At 38.9% G+C, this 17,722-nt stretch overlaps 1 protein-coding gene across 5 annotated transcripts in view; it reads right to left on the bottom strand.

The window, feature by feature from the left end:
• Positions 1–17,722, bottom strand: part of ZRANB1 (zinc finger RANBP2-type containing 1) — a 67,488-nt gene that overhangs the window by 35,343 nt on the left and 14,423 nt on the right. For 2 of the 5 annotated variants that reach the window (XM_049646605.1, XM_049646606.1), the window contains exons 1-2: positions 9,655–11,086; positions 7,510–8,360 (exon numbers count right to left, since the gene is read on the bottom strand). In XM_049646605.1, coding sequence (XP_049502562.1) covers positions 7,510–8,360; positions 9,655–9,695 — 892 coding nt within the window. In that variant the 5' untranslated portion in view covers positions 9,696–11,086. Of the gene's footprint in view, positions 1–7,509; positions 8,361–9,654; positions 11,087–13,321; positions 13,586–13,638; positions 15,953–17,722 lie in introns of those variants that run through there. The other 3 variants (XM_049646603.1, XM_049646604.1, XM_049646607.1) reach the window with 3 other exon arrangements.

Here is a 17,722-nt window from a genome sequence, read left to right as displayed (position 1 = left end):
TACAAACACAGTGGCTTAAAATAATACAAACATTGTATCTTAAAATCTGGGCAAGACCAGAAGGTCCACGGGGCCCTCACCGGGCTAATAAAATCAGGTTTGCTCCTTGGGGAGGGGGCGGGGGCGCCTTGCCTTTTCCAGCTTACAAAGGCTGCCCTCATTCTGCAGCCCATGGCCCCTCATCACTAAGACCTCCACTGCTCCACTGTCACACTTCTTTCTGTGACACATGTTCTTTCGTCTCCCTCTCTTGTTTGCAAAGACCCTTATGATTATGCTGGGCCCACCTGGATAACAGAAGGTAATTTCTCCATCTCAGGGTCCTTCCCTTCTGCCATGCAAAGCAGCATATTCATATACTCTGGGGATTAGGATTTAAACATCTTGGGAGGCCTGGAAGGCGTCTCTGCCTGCTACACTATTTCAATCAGTCATGTAAATCCGAAAAGGAGAAGCAGCAAACCGTAGTGGGCCACAAAAAAATACAAATTTAGACACTAACTCCTCTTGCGGATAGTGTGTTTTGTAAGATGTTTCATGTTTTGTGCCCTCAGATAGTCATCAAGAAGGTATCTCTGTGCATCAAATTCATAATTTTTATTTTTTTAGCAAGTTAACAATTTTTAAAACTAGAGAATAGGGGCGCCCGGGTGGTTTAGTCGGTAAGCGTCCGACTTCAGCTCAACTCATGATCGGTTCAAGAGTTCGAGCCCTGCATCAGGCTCTGTGCTGACAGCTCAGAGCCTGGAGCCTGTTTCCGATTCTGTGTCTCCCTCTCTCTCTGACCCTCCCCCACTCACACTCTGTCTCTCTCTCAAAAATAAACAAAATAAATTTTTTTTAATAAAAAAAATAAACTAGAGAACAGAAGCCTCTTCTATTTCCTTACAATAATTTATATACGCTGAGTTTCCTCTAAAGTTAAAAAGTCAGCCACAAAGACACCTTAATATATGGGCAAAATCGCAACTGTGTCTTAGGTCAAAGATTTCCTTTTCTGTTTTGTTCTGATGTGGTAATTTTCTTGGTTTATACCAGCTTATTATCATTCCAGTTCACACTACTACCATTTCCCAAAAACTAATCATAAAGGGCTTTTTCTTCCACTGAAACATAATAGGGGCATCTGGGTGGCTCAGTTGATTAAATAAGCATCCGACTCTTGATTTCTGCTCAGGTCATGATCTCACAGTTCATGAGATAGAGCCCTACGTCAGGCTCCGTGCTGACAGCACAGAGCCTGACTGGGACTCTCTCTCCCCATCTCTCTGCACCCTGCCCCTGTTCACATACGCACATGCACACTCTCTCTCAAAATAATTTTTTTTTTTTTTTTTTTTTTTTAATTTTAGGGGTGCCTGGCTGGCTCAATCGGTTGAGTGTCCGACTTCAGTTCAGGTCATGATCTCGTGGTTTGTGAGTTCGAACCCACGTCAAGCTCTGTGCTGACAGCTAGGAGCTTGGAGCCTGCTTCAGCTTGTGTGTCTTCCTCTCTCTCTACCTAGCCCCCGCTTGTGTGCTCGCTCTCTCTCTCTCAAAAATAAACATTAAAAAAATAATTAAAAATTTAAAAAAAATTTTAAAGAAATATTAATATAATTTTGTTTGGGTTATTGTACAACACTCATTTGACCAGATACACCATATCTCAAAACCAGGAATAAAAAAAGTCACCATGGAACATTATGTTTGCAATACATTTGTCTTTCCACAAAAAGAAAAACACTAACACAACTTTAATAAGTTTATTTTCTTGAGAAAAACCATCTATATGCATAATTCTTAAGAATGATACCAAATAAATCGAATATTTTTAAATGTAACAAGCCTATACCTTGCTAATTTGTTAAAATGAAAAAAAGGTAAAAAAACGAAAATGAACAAAGTTATTAGTGGAAGCAAACAAATACATTCTCACATGTCTGGCACCATACAAGCTTTAGGTATTTCTACAGGTGCATCTGGCACTCTGAAGCAGGTATATAGGAGACGGCAGACAGACAAGGGGCCAGAATACAATTGGCATCTATGGAGAAAACAGATGCCATAAATATTATTTTCAACACAGTTATGAGAAAAAGTGAAATAGATCAAATAGAACTATCTTTGTAGACAACTTGAAAGAAAAGGTTAATTCAAACATATTTTCTGTTTTCAGAATCATGTAAATTTTTAAACACATCAAGCTTCTGCTCAGGAATAATCCAGACTACAAGCCTCATGTGCCACTCCACCATGTTCACTGGTAAGGAGGTTCTGATTTAGCCTGCAAGTCAGTGATTCTCAACAGGGGACACCAGTGCACACACAGGTCACCACCCCAACGCTTGGGAGCAACAGGAGACATTACTGCTGCACAAATTCTCTATAATGTCACTGCCACGGGGCAACTGAATTATTTTCAGCATACAAATCCAGTTTCAACATGTACTTGTTATACAAGCTTGATTCTTCTTCCCCTACACCTTCAACACGCCCCCCACCCCCAATCTCAAATCCTTCCCATCTTCATTAGCAGGGTCACTGGAAAGTTAAACATAAGAAAGATGCATCTATTGTGTAAGACATGAGACAAATGCCAAACAGAAATAACAGATCCAACTACGACTGAATATAAAACAAGTAAAAATTTAATTTGCTTTAGGACTTTATAGCAAACACATGATTTTTTTCTTTATATCATATATTCATCAAATTGTCAAATATTCATCACTGAAGGCAGGAAGACAGAAGAATTTAAGGTAAAGAAATGACTTCAGACTTTTCAAATCCACAGACTGTCTAGTGATAAACTGAGGCCTGCCTCTTACAGTAAGACTCTATTATACCAACTTCCTACTTTTCTCTGACAAGGAGAAGTCAAGTTGGCTCCCACTGGGTCAAGCCCCAGGGGTAGTATGTAAAGTAAAAAATACAGAAAGCTAGGAAGAAAGCAAAAAAATCTAGAAATTCGGGAAAGGAGCGTAAAGTATGTATTCAGATCCCGGTTTCCAGAAGGGTTTATTCACTGACTGGTTCAACAAATACCTGAATGCCTGCTATATACCAGGCACTGTTTTAGGTACTAGGATATGCTGTGAACAACAAAAAATTCCTGGCCTTCACAAAGCTTAAATTCTAAGGAAGAAAGAGACAAATAATAAAGTGACCAAGTATACTGGAAAGTGACAACTGAAACGAAAATTAAAGCTGAGGAAAGGGAGTGAGGACAGGGCTGAAATTTTAGACACAGTCAGAGAGGCCTCACCGAGAAGGTAACAAATGAGAAAAGAACATATGTGACCAAATCCACTAATCCTGCAATCTAGAGAATGAGCAATCCAGACAGAGGAAACAGCAAGTGCAAAGGCTTGAGGCTCATCTGTTAGAGAAGAAAGGTGGCCACATGGGCTAAAGAGAAACTGAGAGCAACAGAAGGCTAGAAGGGAAACAATGTATGTGGGGGGAAGAAAGGTGCGGGGCACAGCTGAGGGCGGCCTACGGGGTCTTTGAGGGACTCTGACTTTTACTGTGAGCAACGCAGGCGATCACTGAGGAGTACTGAGCAGAGTTTTAAGAGAAGCTCCTATGTGGAGAATAGTTTGTAAAAGAGGACAAGGATCATGGTTTGGACAAGGGTAGTAAGAAGTGGTCGGATTCTGGATATATTTCGAAGGCAGAGCCAGTAAGATTTTCTGACAAGAAGGAAAGGAGTGAGAGAAAAAAGAGGAGAATCAGGAATGGCGGAGGCTTTTGGCACAGCCAGTGGAAAGATAAACATGCCATCAAGGGAGAGGGGGACCGGTTGGCTCAGTCGGTTAAGCGTCCCACTCATGGTCTCAGTTCAGGCCATGATCTTGCAGTTGGTCATCAGGCGCTCTGCACTGACAGAGCAGAGCCTGCTTGGGATTCCCTCTCTCTCTGTCTCTCTCTCTCTCTCTCTCTCTCTCTCTGTCCCCCCGCTAGTGCACTCTCAAAATAAAAATAAAAAACAATTTTTTTAGAAAGGGGAGAGAAGAACTGTGAAAGAATACACTTAATGGAGAGACCGGTTCAGTTTCAGCTTCGCTGAGTTGGCAAGAAATTTGAAATATTAGCTATTCAAGAGAAGATGTGGTATACACAGCTGGATGTACGAGTCCAGGATTCAGAAATACAAAACGTTATCACACGGATTTAATTTGGGATTCTTATGTGATCCCGTATCTTTTCAAGGGATCAACTTGGGCCACAAATTTAAATATGCTTCCAAGGGGCAACCAATTCACTGCAACAGAAGTAAAACGGCGTTAGGCAGTGCTGCCCTATTCTCGAGGGACATTATCTATCCAGTGGGAAAGGCAGTCTATGATTAGCACTGACATGACCTCCCAGAAAATACCTGGCACCAAACTGCAGACATTCCAGAGACAAGTGCATATTTAAATACACCTCTGCCCTTTCCATCCCGGTTCCCACCCCCAGATTCCACTTTTACTGATGTCAGGTTTTGTTTGGCATTGCTGTCCCCGATGTCCTTCTCTCACCACATAAGATAATAATGATTCATGTGAAACTTACACTCAACAGCCATGTAAAAAAGAAACTCGCTCGATATTGTTGGCACTTCAGTTTACTTTTGCCTTCTTAACAACTGCATCTTCTTCATTCCTATTTTAACCGGCTACAAAGCTGGCCAGAAGTTGAGACTTTTTCCAATTTCAAAAGGGAAAGTCTCACATTTTATACTTAGTATAAATGTTACACTCAGTAAGCATTTTGTAATTAGCGTATATACCTCGGAGATGATTGTTTCACTATATGCGCTGCCAAAGGGAGCACAGAGATGATTTTCTTAAATGCCTAACATGGACAAGCCATTATACACCATATCTGATGAAATCTGGAGAACATAAGGCAGGCAGAAAAAGGGAAGTAAAGATTAATTTTCAGTACATGTGGACTTCTGTTAATTAACCCAACACAATGTAAACAGAAAAAAGTTTTAAACATATTTCAGTGATGTTTACAAATCAGGACAGGACTACTCAATAAAGACAGGGTCATTAATTTTTAGTACAACAGTTCAAAACCATATTGTATGGTGAACAAAAATATCTGTTGATAGGAAAGACAACGCACATTACCAAGAACCAAATACAATCAATACTTGGTCCTAAGACCCTAGAAATTCTGGAGTGGGTGGGAACAGTGACTTAATGACAAAGAAACTGTTTTGTAAACGAAACAAAAACAAATAAATACAATATTGGTCCTGCCGGCAGTTTTTGTTCCACCTTTAAAATGAGCTCACAGCTATCAAAATGTGAAGTACAAGGATGGTTATCTCAAAAGACATAAGGATTATGTGGAAAGAAATAAAAGACAGCATCAGAGAGAGACAGAGTAATCCTAAAGGCAAGAAGTAATAGCCACAGAGTTTTATCGATTGGTCTAATTTATGTGTTTCAAGAGAAAATATTCCTAAGCCGAAGTTCTTATCCTGAGATCCACTAACTTGAAAAAACTATGAACCTCTGATTTCTGAAGGATTCTATGACCCCAACAGAGGTTAATAAGCGTCGCAATGTACTTCATTTCCATCTATAAACATATGTGTACTACCACATGACCTTGTAATAAATGTATGCATGGTACACTACCACTAGGCAAAAATGATTTTAAGAGTGGTTTCAAAAGACATGCAGGTAATTTAAAGACAATCACAACTAGATATAAAAGGTCACATAAGATTCCTATTATATGGAATATCCAGAAAAGGTAAACCCAGAGACAGAAAGATGTGATTGCCAAGGCCTTGGAGGAGGAGGGGATGTGAAGTAACTGCTTAAGGGGTACAGGATTTCCTTTTAGGGTGATGAAAATGTTTCAGAACCAAACAGGTGGCGGGTGCACAACACTGTGAATGCACTAAATGCCCAATTTGTTCACTTTCGAAATAGTGAATCTTAGGTTATAGGACTTTGACCTCAATAAAATACATAAAACCCGTTTGTATGAATGAATGAATGAATTAATTAAAGAAAGAAGGAAAGAAAGAAAGAAAGAAAGAAAGAAAGAAAGAAAGAAAAAAGAAAAGGAAAGGAAAGGAAAGAAAAGAAAAGAAAAGAAAAGAAAAGAAAAGAGAAAAGAAAACAAAGAATAACATTTATGGTACCCCAATTTGGGGAGAAAAGAAAAAAATCAACGGGATGAAATGGGACAACACAGATAGCCTAAAATGGCTCAGTGGATTCTCATCCCTAGTGCTCAAAATAGGAGAAAATTGGAACTAAGAGTTACTAAGTGCCTACTATGTTTGGGTGTTAAGAAGGACTCATCTCCTGGGACATTCTTTTTGTCAGGGCAAAATTAAAATAAAAAACTCAGATTTCTTGAAATCTACTCTTAGGACTTGCAGGTTCATATAGTTATGTCTTCTATGTTCTTGGAGCTATAGTTAGAGAAAAATTCATACTGGGGAAAATATATATATACGTACATATATGTGTGTATATATACACACATACATAATACGTATATATATACACATACATATATACATACACATACATGTGTGTGTGTGTATTTATACACACACACACACACACACACACACACACACACACGTATATACACACAGAGCTAAGCTATGTTTAAGGCTTAGGTATTGTTCCATGCAATATTTAACTTGAGTTCTCGCTCAAAATAATCCTTTACAAAAATTTTCTTTACAAAACACAATGTCAGAATAAGCACCCATCCAAATAATTTAAATCATAAAATGCCAATAGCTAACCTACTCAAAAAGAAAAGAAAAAGCACAGACAACCCAATAACTGCTTTTGTGAATTACATCACAACTATTTAACTCACAAGGTTAGTAACCAGAGAAAACCCTGCTCTCACATCATGTCCTGGTCCTTTAACAGGTCTGAGCCAGTAACTGGGACCAATACAGAATTTCCTTAGGAAGCACTAAAACCACAAAACACACAAAGCATAATCTGAACTGTGGAATTCAGCTAGCTACATGAAATCAGTTTCATAAAATTTGCAAATATTTACTACATGACATTCATGTTAAATTAACATCGGTATTTTCAAGGTCAATACTATGTTTGTTCAACTTCTTGGAGTCACATTTTTGTGATATTTTTAACATCTGACTAAAGCTTCTATCATCACAAGATGCTCACACTGTTTACAAACACTCTGAAGCAGCAGCTGGTGTTCCTCAGTCACATCTTGTTACAATAAATAGAGTAGCAGTTTTAAACCCCAGGTATATTCTTTTTCTACTGATGTGTAAAGAACTCTGCTTTAACTTAAAAGTTTTTCTCCCTAATGATGGAAAAACACACAATGAAATGAAGGCAATTTAGGACAAAGTTGTAATAAGATAAAAAATACAGAGATTCTTAGGCATGCATACTGGGAGTATAGCTATCATGCTGAATGAGCGAAATGCTAAATAATAATGACCCTACTTATATCTTTCATGTCATTTTTAGTATCTTCCTATCCCATTCAAAAAAGGCAGAAACTTACCCACACAAGCATTGAGGAATAGCCAATCAGTCTTTTTCATCCTGTTTTTAATTTGTTTTAGTTTTTTGAAGTCCACTTCAAGTTCCTCCTTACTGCCAACAGCACCAGCCAATTCGATCCTCTGAAAATCCATTTTCATTTCAGAGTCTCGTTTCGTAGTGGGAGGCGATCTTCTTTGGCTATTACCACTGCTGCAGCCGCCCCTCCATCGAGTTCTGTCTTGCTCATTTATTATTGAAGAAGCCTCATCAGTCTCTGCCAACTCTATTGCTTCAATATTATTAGGTCTGGGATGATCGCAAACAACACACTTTTTAGCCTTGGCCCAGTTTTCATACGTGCAAATAGAACAAGTCCAATGCTGGGTCCTTGTGTTCGGTTTATTTCTATCATTGTATTCCTCGCAAGGATCAACAGAAAAAGCAACTGGTCTTGAGCCAGATCCTGAGGACTGAGGAGACTCTGTGGGACTCCTGGTCCTACGCTGGGATAAGCACTGGGTACATCTGATTGCTCTTGGCCAGTTCAAATATGTGCACATGTGGCATGACCATTTATTTGCGTTTTCCATGCTGTACGAAGACTTAACCCTTGGTCTTGCACTAGAGTCTGGACATATCAAAGGACTACTTCCTCCTTCCGTGCTGGAAGGATCCCAATCTCTACCAACATCACTTGAACCGCTTTTAAATGGATCTTCTGTGATAATTGTTCCACTTGGTCTCTGGGCGCGACACATAGTACACTTGATGGCAGATGGCCAGTTTTCATACGTACAGTATTCACAAGCCCACTTAATTCCACGTTCTGACATTGTGCTCTTCTTGAAGTGAGTTATGTCAAGCAGGAAGCTATAAATAATTAGGACATGGTTATTAAAACAGTAACTACATAATTCCATCTCTGAAAACGTGCCCCAAAACCAAAGTACCCTTCAACTTCTAACATATAAACTTCTCAGAAGATGCATGTAAGATTTAATACTGAACTATTTCTTATCCTTATTTTTCTGATTTCCATCAGAGACACCAGAGATAAGTTTCCAAAGAAAAATCTGAGACCTCGGGATTTAATGAAATTGTACTTTAGAATGCAAAAGAGATAAGCAGAAAATAAAGGGAGGTTCGTTTTTTTAAGAGGGAAGCACGTTAACACAGAGAAGCCACTAACAGAAGTTTAATTTAAGCCATCAATTTAGAAAGGTAACCAAAAATTAAGATTCAAAGAGAAAGGGAAGAACACATGCCAAGCAACTTAAATACAGAACCATTCTCAAATTATGAACGACATCGATTCTTATGCTATCTAGGTACAGTATCATAATGTTTGATTCCTTGAAGAACTCAGGAGATCAAACAAATTCTATCATTTTTGCTAAGGAAAAGCAGCTTAAAAGCGCTATCCACTGTTCTTAATAAGTACAGGCAGAAAGAAAAATGCTCAAGAGTAATCCTTACAATCAGAAAGTGACACTGTGAAATACAGATCAAGTCCCGTGACAGCCTAACATCCTCAAAATCTAGTTGTCTGGAACACACAAAAATAAAAATTGTACATCACCGACTGGGACAATAAAAGCGACGGAACGTCCCTAGACAGCTACAGTAGCATACCTACTCCGATAGAATTCTGAATAGTCCTACTCAAAATATTTGATATTTAAGATACACTCAAAACTCAATTCATATTAAAAATATCTTCAGTATTTAAGAGGTTCCTGGGATTGTACACTGGGCTTACTAACACACTAAAATGTAGACTGCATGACTTAATGCCAACTAATTTATAAATAAAGTGACTTACACAGCAAATTCAATAATGATTTTTTTTTAAATGGCTTGAATGTAGACGTTGGCTACTAAAGACAGACTCTCCATTTTCTTAAATCCCTCCTAAACTAATTATCATTCTGCCACCTATTTTTAACCAGAAAAGTGAAAATCCTACGCAGAGTTAATAGAAGCTTTTGCCTCCCTTTCTCGGGGATTTTCCCTGACCTGAAAAGCTAAATCTTTCACTTTGTAAGTGTAGTATTGTGTCTCTGTCTGCCAAGTCCTCACCCCATTTATAGCGTGAACTCAGTTAAAAGGACAAATTCACTACAAGAAAGGCTATTATTTAAAAGCTAAAACAAAAATCACTTACTAAGGTTTTAGTTTCCATGCTATAACCTCCACCTTGCACATGGTTAGAATAAAGTACAGTTTATAAATCAGACCAAAGACCAGATTCAGTCTTCATGCTGGCTCAGATTCTGACTTCCTCAGGAGACACTGGCAAAGCGTGCTAAGTAGTTCTGTGTGACTGTGAATAGCTAGTCCTGTAAAGGAAACCAAAACTGAGTTTCACTTGAAGCCTGCTACTTTATCCAGAAGTATTTTTTTTAAGTCTGTATTTTAATCCTACTCATTTCTTTTAATAATGGACAACCGTATTTAGCATTTTAGTTTGACGCAGCAATAAAATTAGTAAACTGATCGGGCTCGTCCGTGAAATCAGACATGGGAAAGACATTTTTCTCCAAACCTTTAAGTGTGCATGGATGTGCACTAATGTTATCGTTAAGATTAACTTGGTAGTGCTAATAAGCCAGTTCGTACCTGTGTTGCTTGTTATTACTTGAGAGAGAAACGTGGTATAAACATGTAAATGAGAAAAGGGAGAAAACAAATATTGCTTATATTTAGCTTTGAAGTCTTTTTTGCCTTAAGCAACTATGCTTTTTTCCTAACCCAGGTTATTTATATTGCTTAGATTTTGACATTTAAGTTGTACACGCTAATTACACACAATCTAACACCAGGCCAAAGTGTGTTAAGAGCAAGGAACTATCTTATGAACAACCATAAGATGGACAATCGAATTTAATGGCAATTTTCATATTCATTAGTCAGTTTCTTCCTTTAGTTTCTCAGGAATGAAATATAAACAACTTGGCTCATTCCATTTGAAAATAAAATGACCAAGGAGAAAACTTATCATGACAAACAAATGACATAATAAATATATATCCAGGGCTACCATAAGTAATTTCAGTATTTCATTTAAAACATTCACATTCTGGGGCGCCTGGGTGGCTCAGTCGGTTAAGTGTCCAACTTTGGCTCAGGTCATGATCTCACAGTTCATGAGTTCAAGCCCTGCATCGGGCTCTCTGCTATCAGCAAGGGGCCCACTTTGGATCCTCTGCACCTCCACCGCTTGTACTCTCTCAAAAATAAACATTTAAAAATAAAATAAAATATTCACATTCAAAATTTCATGCTTGCTTTGGTAAGTCTGTCTTCTATGTTTGCAGGCTCAACTGAACAGCTTGCGACCTTACATTATCTTAGCAAATCTTCACGGGACTAATGTGCCAGCGTAACACATTTAAATGTCCATGTCTGACAAAAAGCAAATAAAAAACTGCCATAAAAATAAAGAATCATTGTCATATATGCCTGGCAAACAGCCTCCCTCTTCAAAAACCCAGGTAACTAAGCAATCCCAAAACCATGCCAGAAAGTTTAAGGTAAGTGCATTATATTAGATAATGACATATACAGTATCAACTCTATGGGAAATTTAGACTTTGTAGAAATACTGTTTTTAATGTTTTTTGTTTGTTTATTTCGGGGGGGGGGGCGCAGAGAGAGAGGGAGACACAGAATCCAAAGCAGGCTCCAGGCTCCAAGCTGTCAGCACAGAGCTCGATGCGGGGCTCGAACTCATGAACCGCAAGATCATGACCTGAGCCAAAGTCGGACACTGAACGGACTGAGCCACCCAGGTGCCCCAAAATACTGTTTTTCAGTAACTGAAAACTAAAATTCATTGGAGAGGATTATCTGAGACAGCCATTTGTACATGTTGTAATCAGTAAATGGAATGGGAGAGTAAAGAAAGATAACATCAGCTCAACTATGATTTTGCATTATTGAGATGAAACTAAGTACACTTTTTCTTTCAGGCATCAAAAATCCCCAAAAAATTCATAAACTGATTTTTAATAGCAATCAGCTGTGAGAGTTAATATTGTACAGCAAAACAAAACTGTTACTAAATACTTTTTTAGTTACCATATAGTCATATACTCAAGTAAATTTAATTTACAAGTCTAATTTTACATGTAACACAGATTTTCAAATTCTAGCCAATGAATCATACTTCAATTAATTGGTACAATAAAAAGCAAAAATAAAATCTGTACAATCTGGACCCTTTTTAAGCAGAACCAGACAAAATTGCTACTCTTCAAACAAATAGTCCTTGGTTCGAATGCAATACCCATCCATGGACCAAAATGTCCACGAATCCATTTGTGCATCAAGCTCTATCTATAGACAGACTGAATAATGTCTTCAAGTATATCAACCATTTTCTAAACTGCTAACTGCTTTCAGTTATATATCTGCCACTTCAAATAATAATAAAGGCACAAGTATTACGGGTATATGAATTAATGACCAGGGAAAAGGAGAGGCTAGAAACGAAACATTTTTTATACTGTCATGCTTAATAATGAATTACTTAGGCCATATTTGTGAAGCATTACCAAACACTGTAGGAAAAATATACCTATATGAAAGGCAATTCCTCAAAATTGCAGCCACCCTACAAATTCTCCCAACCACCTATTAAAACCCTATGAAAGAAAACTGGCGGAGTGAAATAATCCTCATCAAGTACAAACTACTTAAAAAACAGAGAAGCTCAGTTGCCAGTTATTTCCAAATGAGAAGTCATCCAAATGAAGGACTAATAGCAGTCTTTAAGGCTTTTTATTAACTCTAAAGTCTATATTCAGTAATATAAATATTAACTCATCAGTGTAAATTGTTGATATAAACATTAATTAACATAAAACTGTGGAAATTTACAAATGCTCAGGAAGCATCTTAGGGAATATAGATGAAAGTTACAACTAGCATGATATTCCAAGCATGCTGAATTTCTAGTATGTTACAGGATCACATGGTAATTCTGAACTGCAATATTTATAAATAAGAAGTACTACTTAACTCTCAAGCCAAAAATCCCACAGTCATACCCTCTTTTCTCCTCCACCTCTTTCTCATCACTCTCTCTCCTCACAAGAGAGGAAACTGGCCTTGAGCAAGATCTTGAAGACTGAGTACATGGTGAACCCTCTATCCACAAATATGACCTCATTTCAGGGCTCCAACAGCTTATCACATCCTACATTAAACCTCTTATCTTCCTTTCACGGCCAACTCCTAACCCAGACTTCCCCACTATCCATTAAGGACACCATGAAGACCTCTGCACCCCACACAGAAGAAACACAGAATCCTCTTGAATTCTGCCTTGCCCAGCCCCCTCCGATTCTCACTAGTGGCTTCTGTCCAATCAGTTGCTTTCTTCCCCATTCCCACCGTCATCAACCCTTCTCAGTTCAGGTCAGAAGTACTATAATAGCTTCCTAAGCGCCTTGCCTTTCTAAATCCAGCCAGCTTACTGTTACCAGAAAAATCCTCCTAACAGCAAGGCCCTCTTTCAGAAGCTCTTCTGCCGCAGTATAAATTCCCACCTCCTTCCCACCACACACACAGCCCACCTCACAGACTCACTCCCAAACATATCACACATGCCCAGCCACCTGCACGTACCCGACCGGCGCCCACACCCAAACCAGACACCAAGGCACTACCTTAAAAACACAAGCAAAACAGACACACACACTCAACTTGCAGCAAATCCCACCCCTTCTTTAAAGCAGTGTTCAAGTCTCCTCTCTCTCATGGGTTTTTTCCAAACTAGTTCAAGTACACTCCAAGCAACCACACTTCTATTGGCATTTGGCACTTACTGTATTTCCTCTCGAGGCTAGTTTCTGGAATACGGATTTGCATGTGTGTTCCCTGCATAATTCCCTGTCTTCAGTTTTCAATCAGATAGCCGAGCCTTCAAAAACTGTGGGTCAGGGCATCAAGAGGCATGAAATGTGGGCGAGCCTTGTGTTTATAAAACCCACAGAATAGACCACACTGAGGGCCCTGGAAAAAGAAGCCAGGAGTGGAGCTTAGAGCAATTTCAGGCAAAAAAGAGAAATTCTACAGGATGGGATCCACTCCTGTGGCAAGACCTCAGTAGACAGCGTCCACTGCTAACAGCTAGGTGTCAAACCATAGGCACTCATGAGCTGGTTAACTATTCAAGTCCTGCAATGGAAAGGACACAAGCACAAAAACTTGTGCAATCATTAAATACCTGCTGAAAGTGCTAAGTGTATGCAAAATTTTATGAAAATAATCAAGAATTAGATCTCAAATATGTCCTGACCCTCCTATACAGAGATCACAATTATCTACGTCATTTGTATCTAATGAGTAGATTTAAGTTAAACATACTTGCTAAGGTCCCTTTCCAAGAATTTGTGGACAAGCTGGACAAAGTAAATTGCGTTAAAATAACAAAGGTTAAATAACACCTGCCATGATGACTTTGGTCTTACCGACACTGTACCTGATTAAATGAGCCAATTACCCATACAACTAGTACATCTAACTTCATTCCAACCAAAGTCCCTGAAATAAAACAAAGAATATAAAGTTTACATTTTAACATGTGAACACTGCATAATTAGGAAAAACCATAATAAAAGCTACAATTCTAATAGCTTTTCTTCCAAACCAGTTAGCAATCCATTGATTAGAATGGAAGATCCATAGACACAAAATTTATAAACTGTGTCAAAAATCTTGCACAAAAGTAATGCTCTTTCTTTCAATCTACTCTCTATTCTTTTCAAGAGGAATTCTATCCCTCTAAGCATGTACTAGAGTTTTGTTTGTAATCTTGCCAACCTACTCTATACTCTTTACTTCCGAGACAGTAACAGAAATAATACACACACACCTATACATACGTACATATATACACATATATATGTGAATACGTATCTTGAGCTCCTATACAAGTTTCAGAGATTTCACAGGTCAATCATGTACCCCACATAATAATTCCAAACAACAAATTTAACAACCTATGACAAGTTACCAAAGGTCTACAATGCTCAGGGCATCTGCAATCCAATTAGATGAAACAGGACTATGGTTTTCTTAAATATGTATGGAAGTGGGGTGATTATCTCCAAGAGTGCATATCAACCCAGCATTTAAAAAATAACACCTTTGGGGCGCCTGGGTGGCTCAGTCGGTTGAGCGGCCGACTTCGGCTCAGGTCATGATCTCGCAGTCCGTGGGTTCGAGCCCCGCGTCAGGCTCTGTGCTGACAGCTCAGAGCCTGGAGCCTGTTTCGGATTCTGTGTCTCCCTCTCTCTCTGACCCTCCCCCGTTCATGCTCTGTCTCTCTCTGTCTCAAAAATAAATAAACGTTAAAAAAAAATTTTTAAATAAATAAATAATAAAAAATAACACCTTTTGCAAGAACTACAAAGATGCTACCTCATTTAGAATTTGACTTCTTTCCGGGCACCTGGCTGGCTCAGTCAGTTAAGCATCCAACTCTTGATTTCGGCTCAGGTCATGATCTCACAATTCATGGGATTGAGCCCCAAGTCAGGCTCTGCAATGACAGCACGGAGCCTGCTTGGGATTCTCTCTCTCCCCCTCTCTCTGCCCCTCCCCCGCTCAACACACAGCCTCATGCATGCGCTCTCTTTCTACCCCCTTTCAAAATAAACATCTTTTTAAAAAAGAATTTGATTTCTTTCACTATCCTATTCTCTGTTCATACGAAACAGATTAATCCCAATTAACAAAGTATCCATAGAAACAAAGATTTCATTACTATACCTAACCCAACAAAAAGGCCATCCTTTTGCCAAACACCATGGATGTTGTTATTTGTGGGCTACAGGAAGGAGGGGTACAAACTTGGAACTTTTAGACAATCAATGAGTTCTATGTAAAAGAAAGAAAAAGATGTGAAAATCTGGGAGAACCAAATGGATGAAATATTCCAAGGCAAAACAAACTCAGAGGCACCATCTAATCCAAAAGTATCTTTTTTCCAAAACTTTAACTTTGCCCAAATTTGTTGTTTTGATTAACTTCCATTCCACTTATTTTAATTAAAACCCTTATTTTATATGGGGTGCCTGGCTGGCTCAGGCAGTGGAGCACATGACTCTTGATCTCAGGGTTGTGAGTTCAAGACCCACGGTGGATGTGGAGATTACTTAAAAATAACACTTTCCAAAAAAACACTTATTGTATAAGCCCAAGTTATTTACAAATGTTATTTACTAATAACGTAAAGTCATTCAATCTGATCATTTATCTCAAGATTCCTTGGGGCGCCTGGGTGGCTCAGTCGGTTGAGCGTCAGGCTTCGGCTCAGGTCATGATCTCACGGTTCGTGAGTTCAAGCCCTGCGTCGGGCTCTGTGCTGACTGCTCTGAGCCTGGAGCCTGCTTCAGATTCTGTGTCTCCCTCTCTCTGACCCTCCCCTGTTCATGACCTGTCTCTGTCTCAAAAATAAAAAAAAATAATAAAAAAAAATAAAAAAGATTCCTAGTGTAATGAATAACAGGAAAATAGGATGGAGATTTTATAATTTGGGGTTTACATCGCAGAGACAAGGAGAACAAGTAGGCAAAGGTTTATTTATTAGCAAAGGGCAACCTGGGAAGGAATGCCAAAGATAGCAGCAAGCTGACCGCACTGCTTACCCAATCATTAGAAATGAATGAACCTCTAGGACAACTCTATTTCACAATTTTTCCAGGATCAGCTTTATCCAACTAAGAAAATAGCTAAAATTTAGGCATTTACTGCATGCCAGACATGTTCTAAGCACTGTACAGAACCCTATGAAACAGGTACTATTATTATCACCAAATTTTAAGATTGGAAACAACAGAGAAGTTGAGTAACTTGCCCAAAATCACAAAGCTACTAAGTGGCAGAGCCAGGGTTTGAACCCAGGCATTCTGGCTCCAAAGTCAGCACTACACTACACACACCATGTGATAAATAATATATTTATACTGCAGCCCATAGTCACTTGTTCCCATTACCTAGAATTTAGACTATTAATAAACTGCAGTGAGTTTCTAACTAAGCAGTCCCTTCCTAGAGGACTAGGACATACAATATTTAAACAAGCAAACTTAGAAAAACTTATTTAACACACATTTTGCTCAAATTTTTGTTTTACAACTACACAAAATATTCACACAGTGTATCTAGACTGAATTACCACAAAACATCTGAAAAGTTGAGCAATAAGCAGAACGTTAAAAAGTCATTTACAAAACAAGATATACTAAATTTAGCATCTAAAATTGAGTGAAAAAAGACAACTTGGGAATATTCACCATGGTTCTAGGCTATAAAATACCTTAAGGGTTTTTGGGGTTTTGTATATTTTTTAATTTTGGAGGCAATCCCTGAAGAAGAAATTATGAAAGCCAGTTTGACTTCTCTTAAACTAACACACTAATCCAAAAGAAACCACAGTATATCGATTAAAAATACAGAAAAGGGGGCGCCTGGGTGGCGCAGTCGGTTAAGCGTCCGACTTCAGCCAGGTCACGATCTCGCGGTCCGTGAGTTCGAGCCCCGCGTCAGGCTCTGGGCTGATGGCTCGGAGCCTGGAGCCTGTTTCCGATTCTGTGTCTCCCTCTCTCTCTGCCCCTCCCCCGTTCATGCTCTGTCTCTCTCTGTCCCAAAAATAAATAAAAAACGTTGAAAAAAAAAATTAAAAAAAAAAAAAAATACAGAAAAGGCTTCCATTCTCATTTACACAATTGGAAAAAGTCTCCGTAAATGACAGTGTATGAATTGCAGCACCCATACGTGGTCCTGTTTTAAAGGAAAGCAAAGACTGTGAGATAGTAAGTAAATGAATTTTATCTCAGAGCCTCAACTCTCTCAACTGTAAAAAAAAAAAAAGAATTAAGAGGCATCTGGGTGGCTCGGCAGGTTGAGTCTCTGACTTCAGCTCTGGTCATGATCTTGCAGTTCATGAGTTCAAGCCCTGCATCAGGCTTGCTGCTGTCAACACAGAGCCCACTTCAGATCCTCTGTCCCCCTCTCTCTGTGCCCCTCCCCCGCTTGCACTCTAGCTCTCAAAAATAAATAAACTGTTTAAAAAAAATGAATTAAGATAATCACAAAAGGGACGCCTGGGTGGCTCAGTTGGTTAAGCATCCGACTTCAGCCCAGGTCATGATTTCCAGATCTGTGGGTTCGAGCCCCATGTCAGGCTCTGTGCTGCTAGCTCAGAGCCTGGAGCCTGCTTC

Source organism: Panthera uncia, chromosome D2 (genome assembly GCF_023721935.1).
Source record: "Panthera uncia isolate 11264 chromosome D2, Puncia_PCG_1.0, whole genome shotgun sequence".
In the NCBI taxonomy this organism is placed as follows: Eukaryota; Metazoa; Chordata; class Mammalia; order Carnivora; family Felidae; genus Panthera; species Panthera uncia.
The sequence above is the reverse complement of the archived record's forward strand: the minus strand, read 5'-3'. Positions and strand labels throughout refer to the sequence as shown.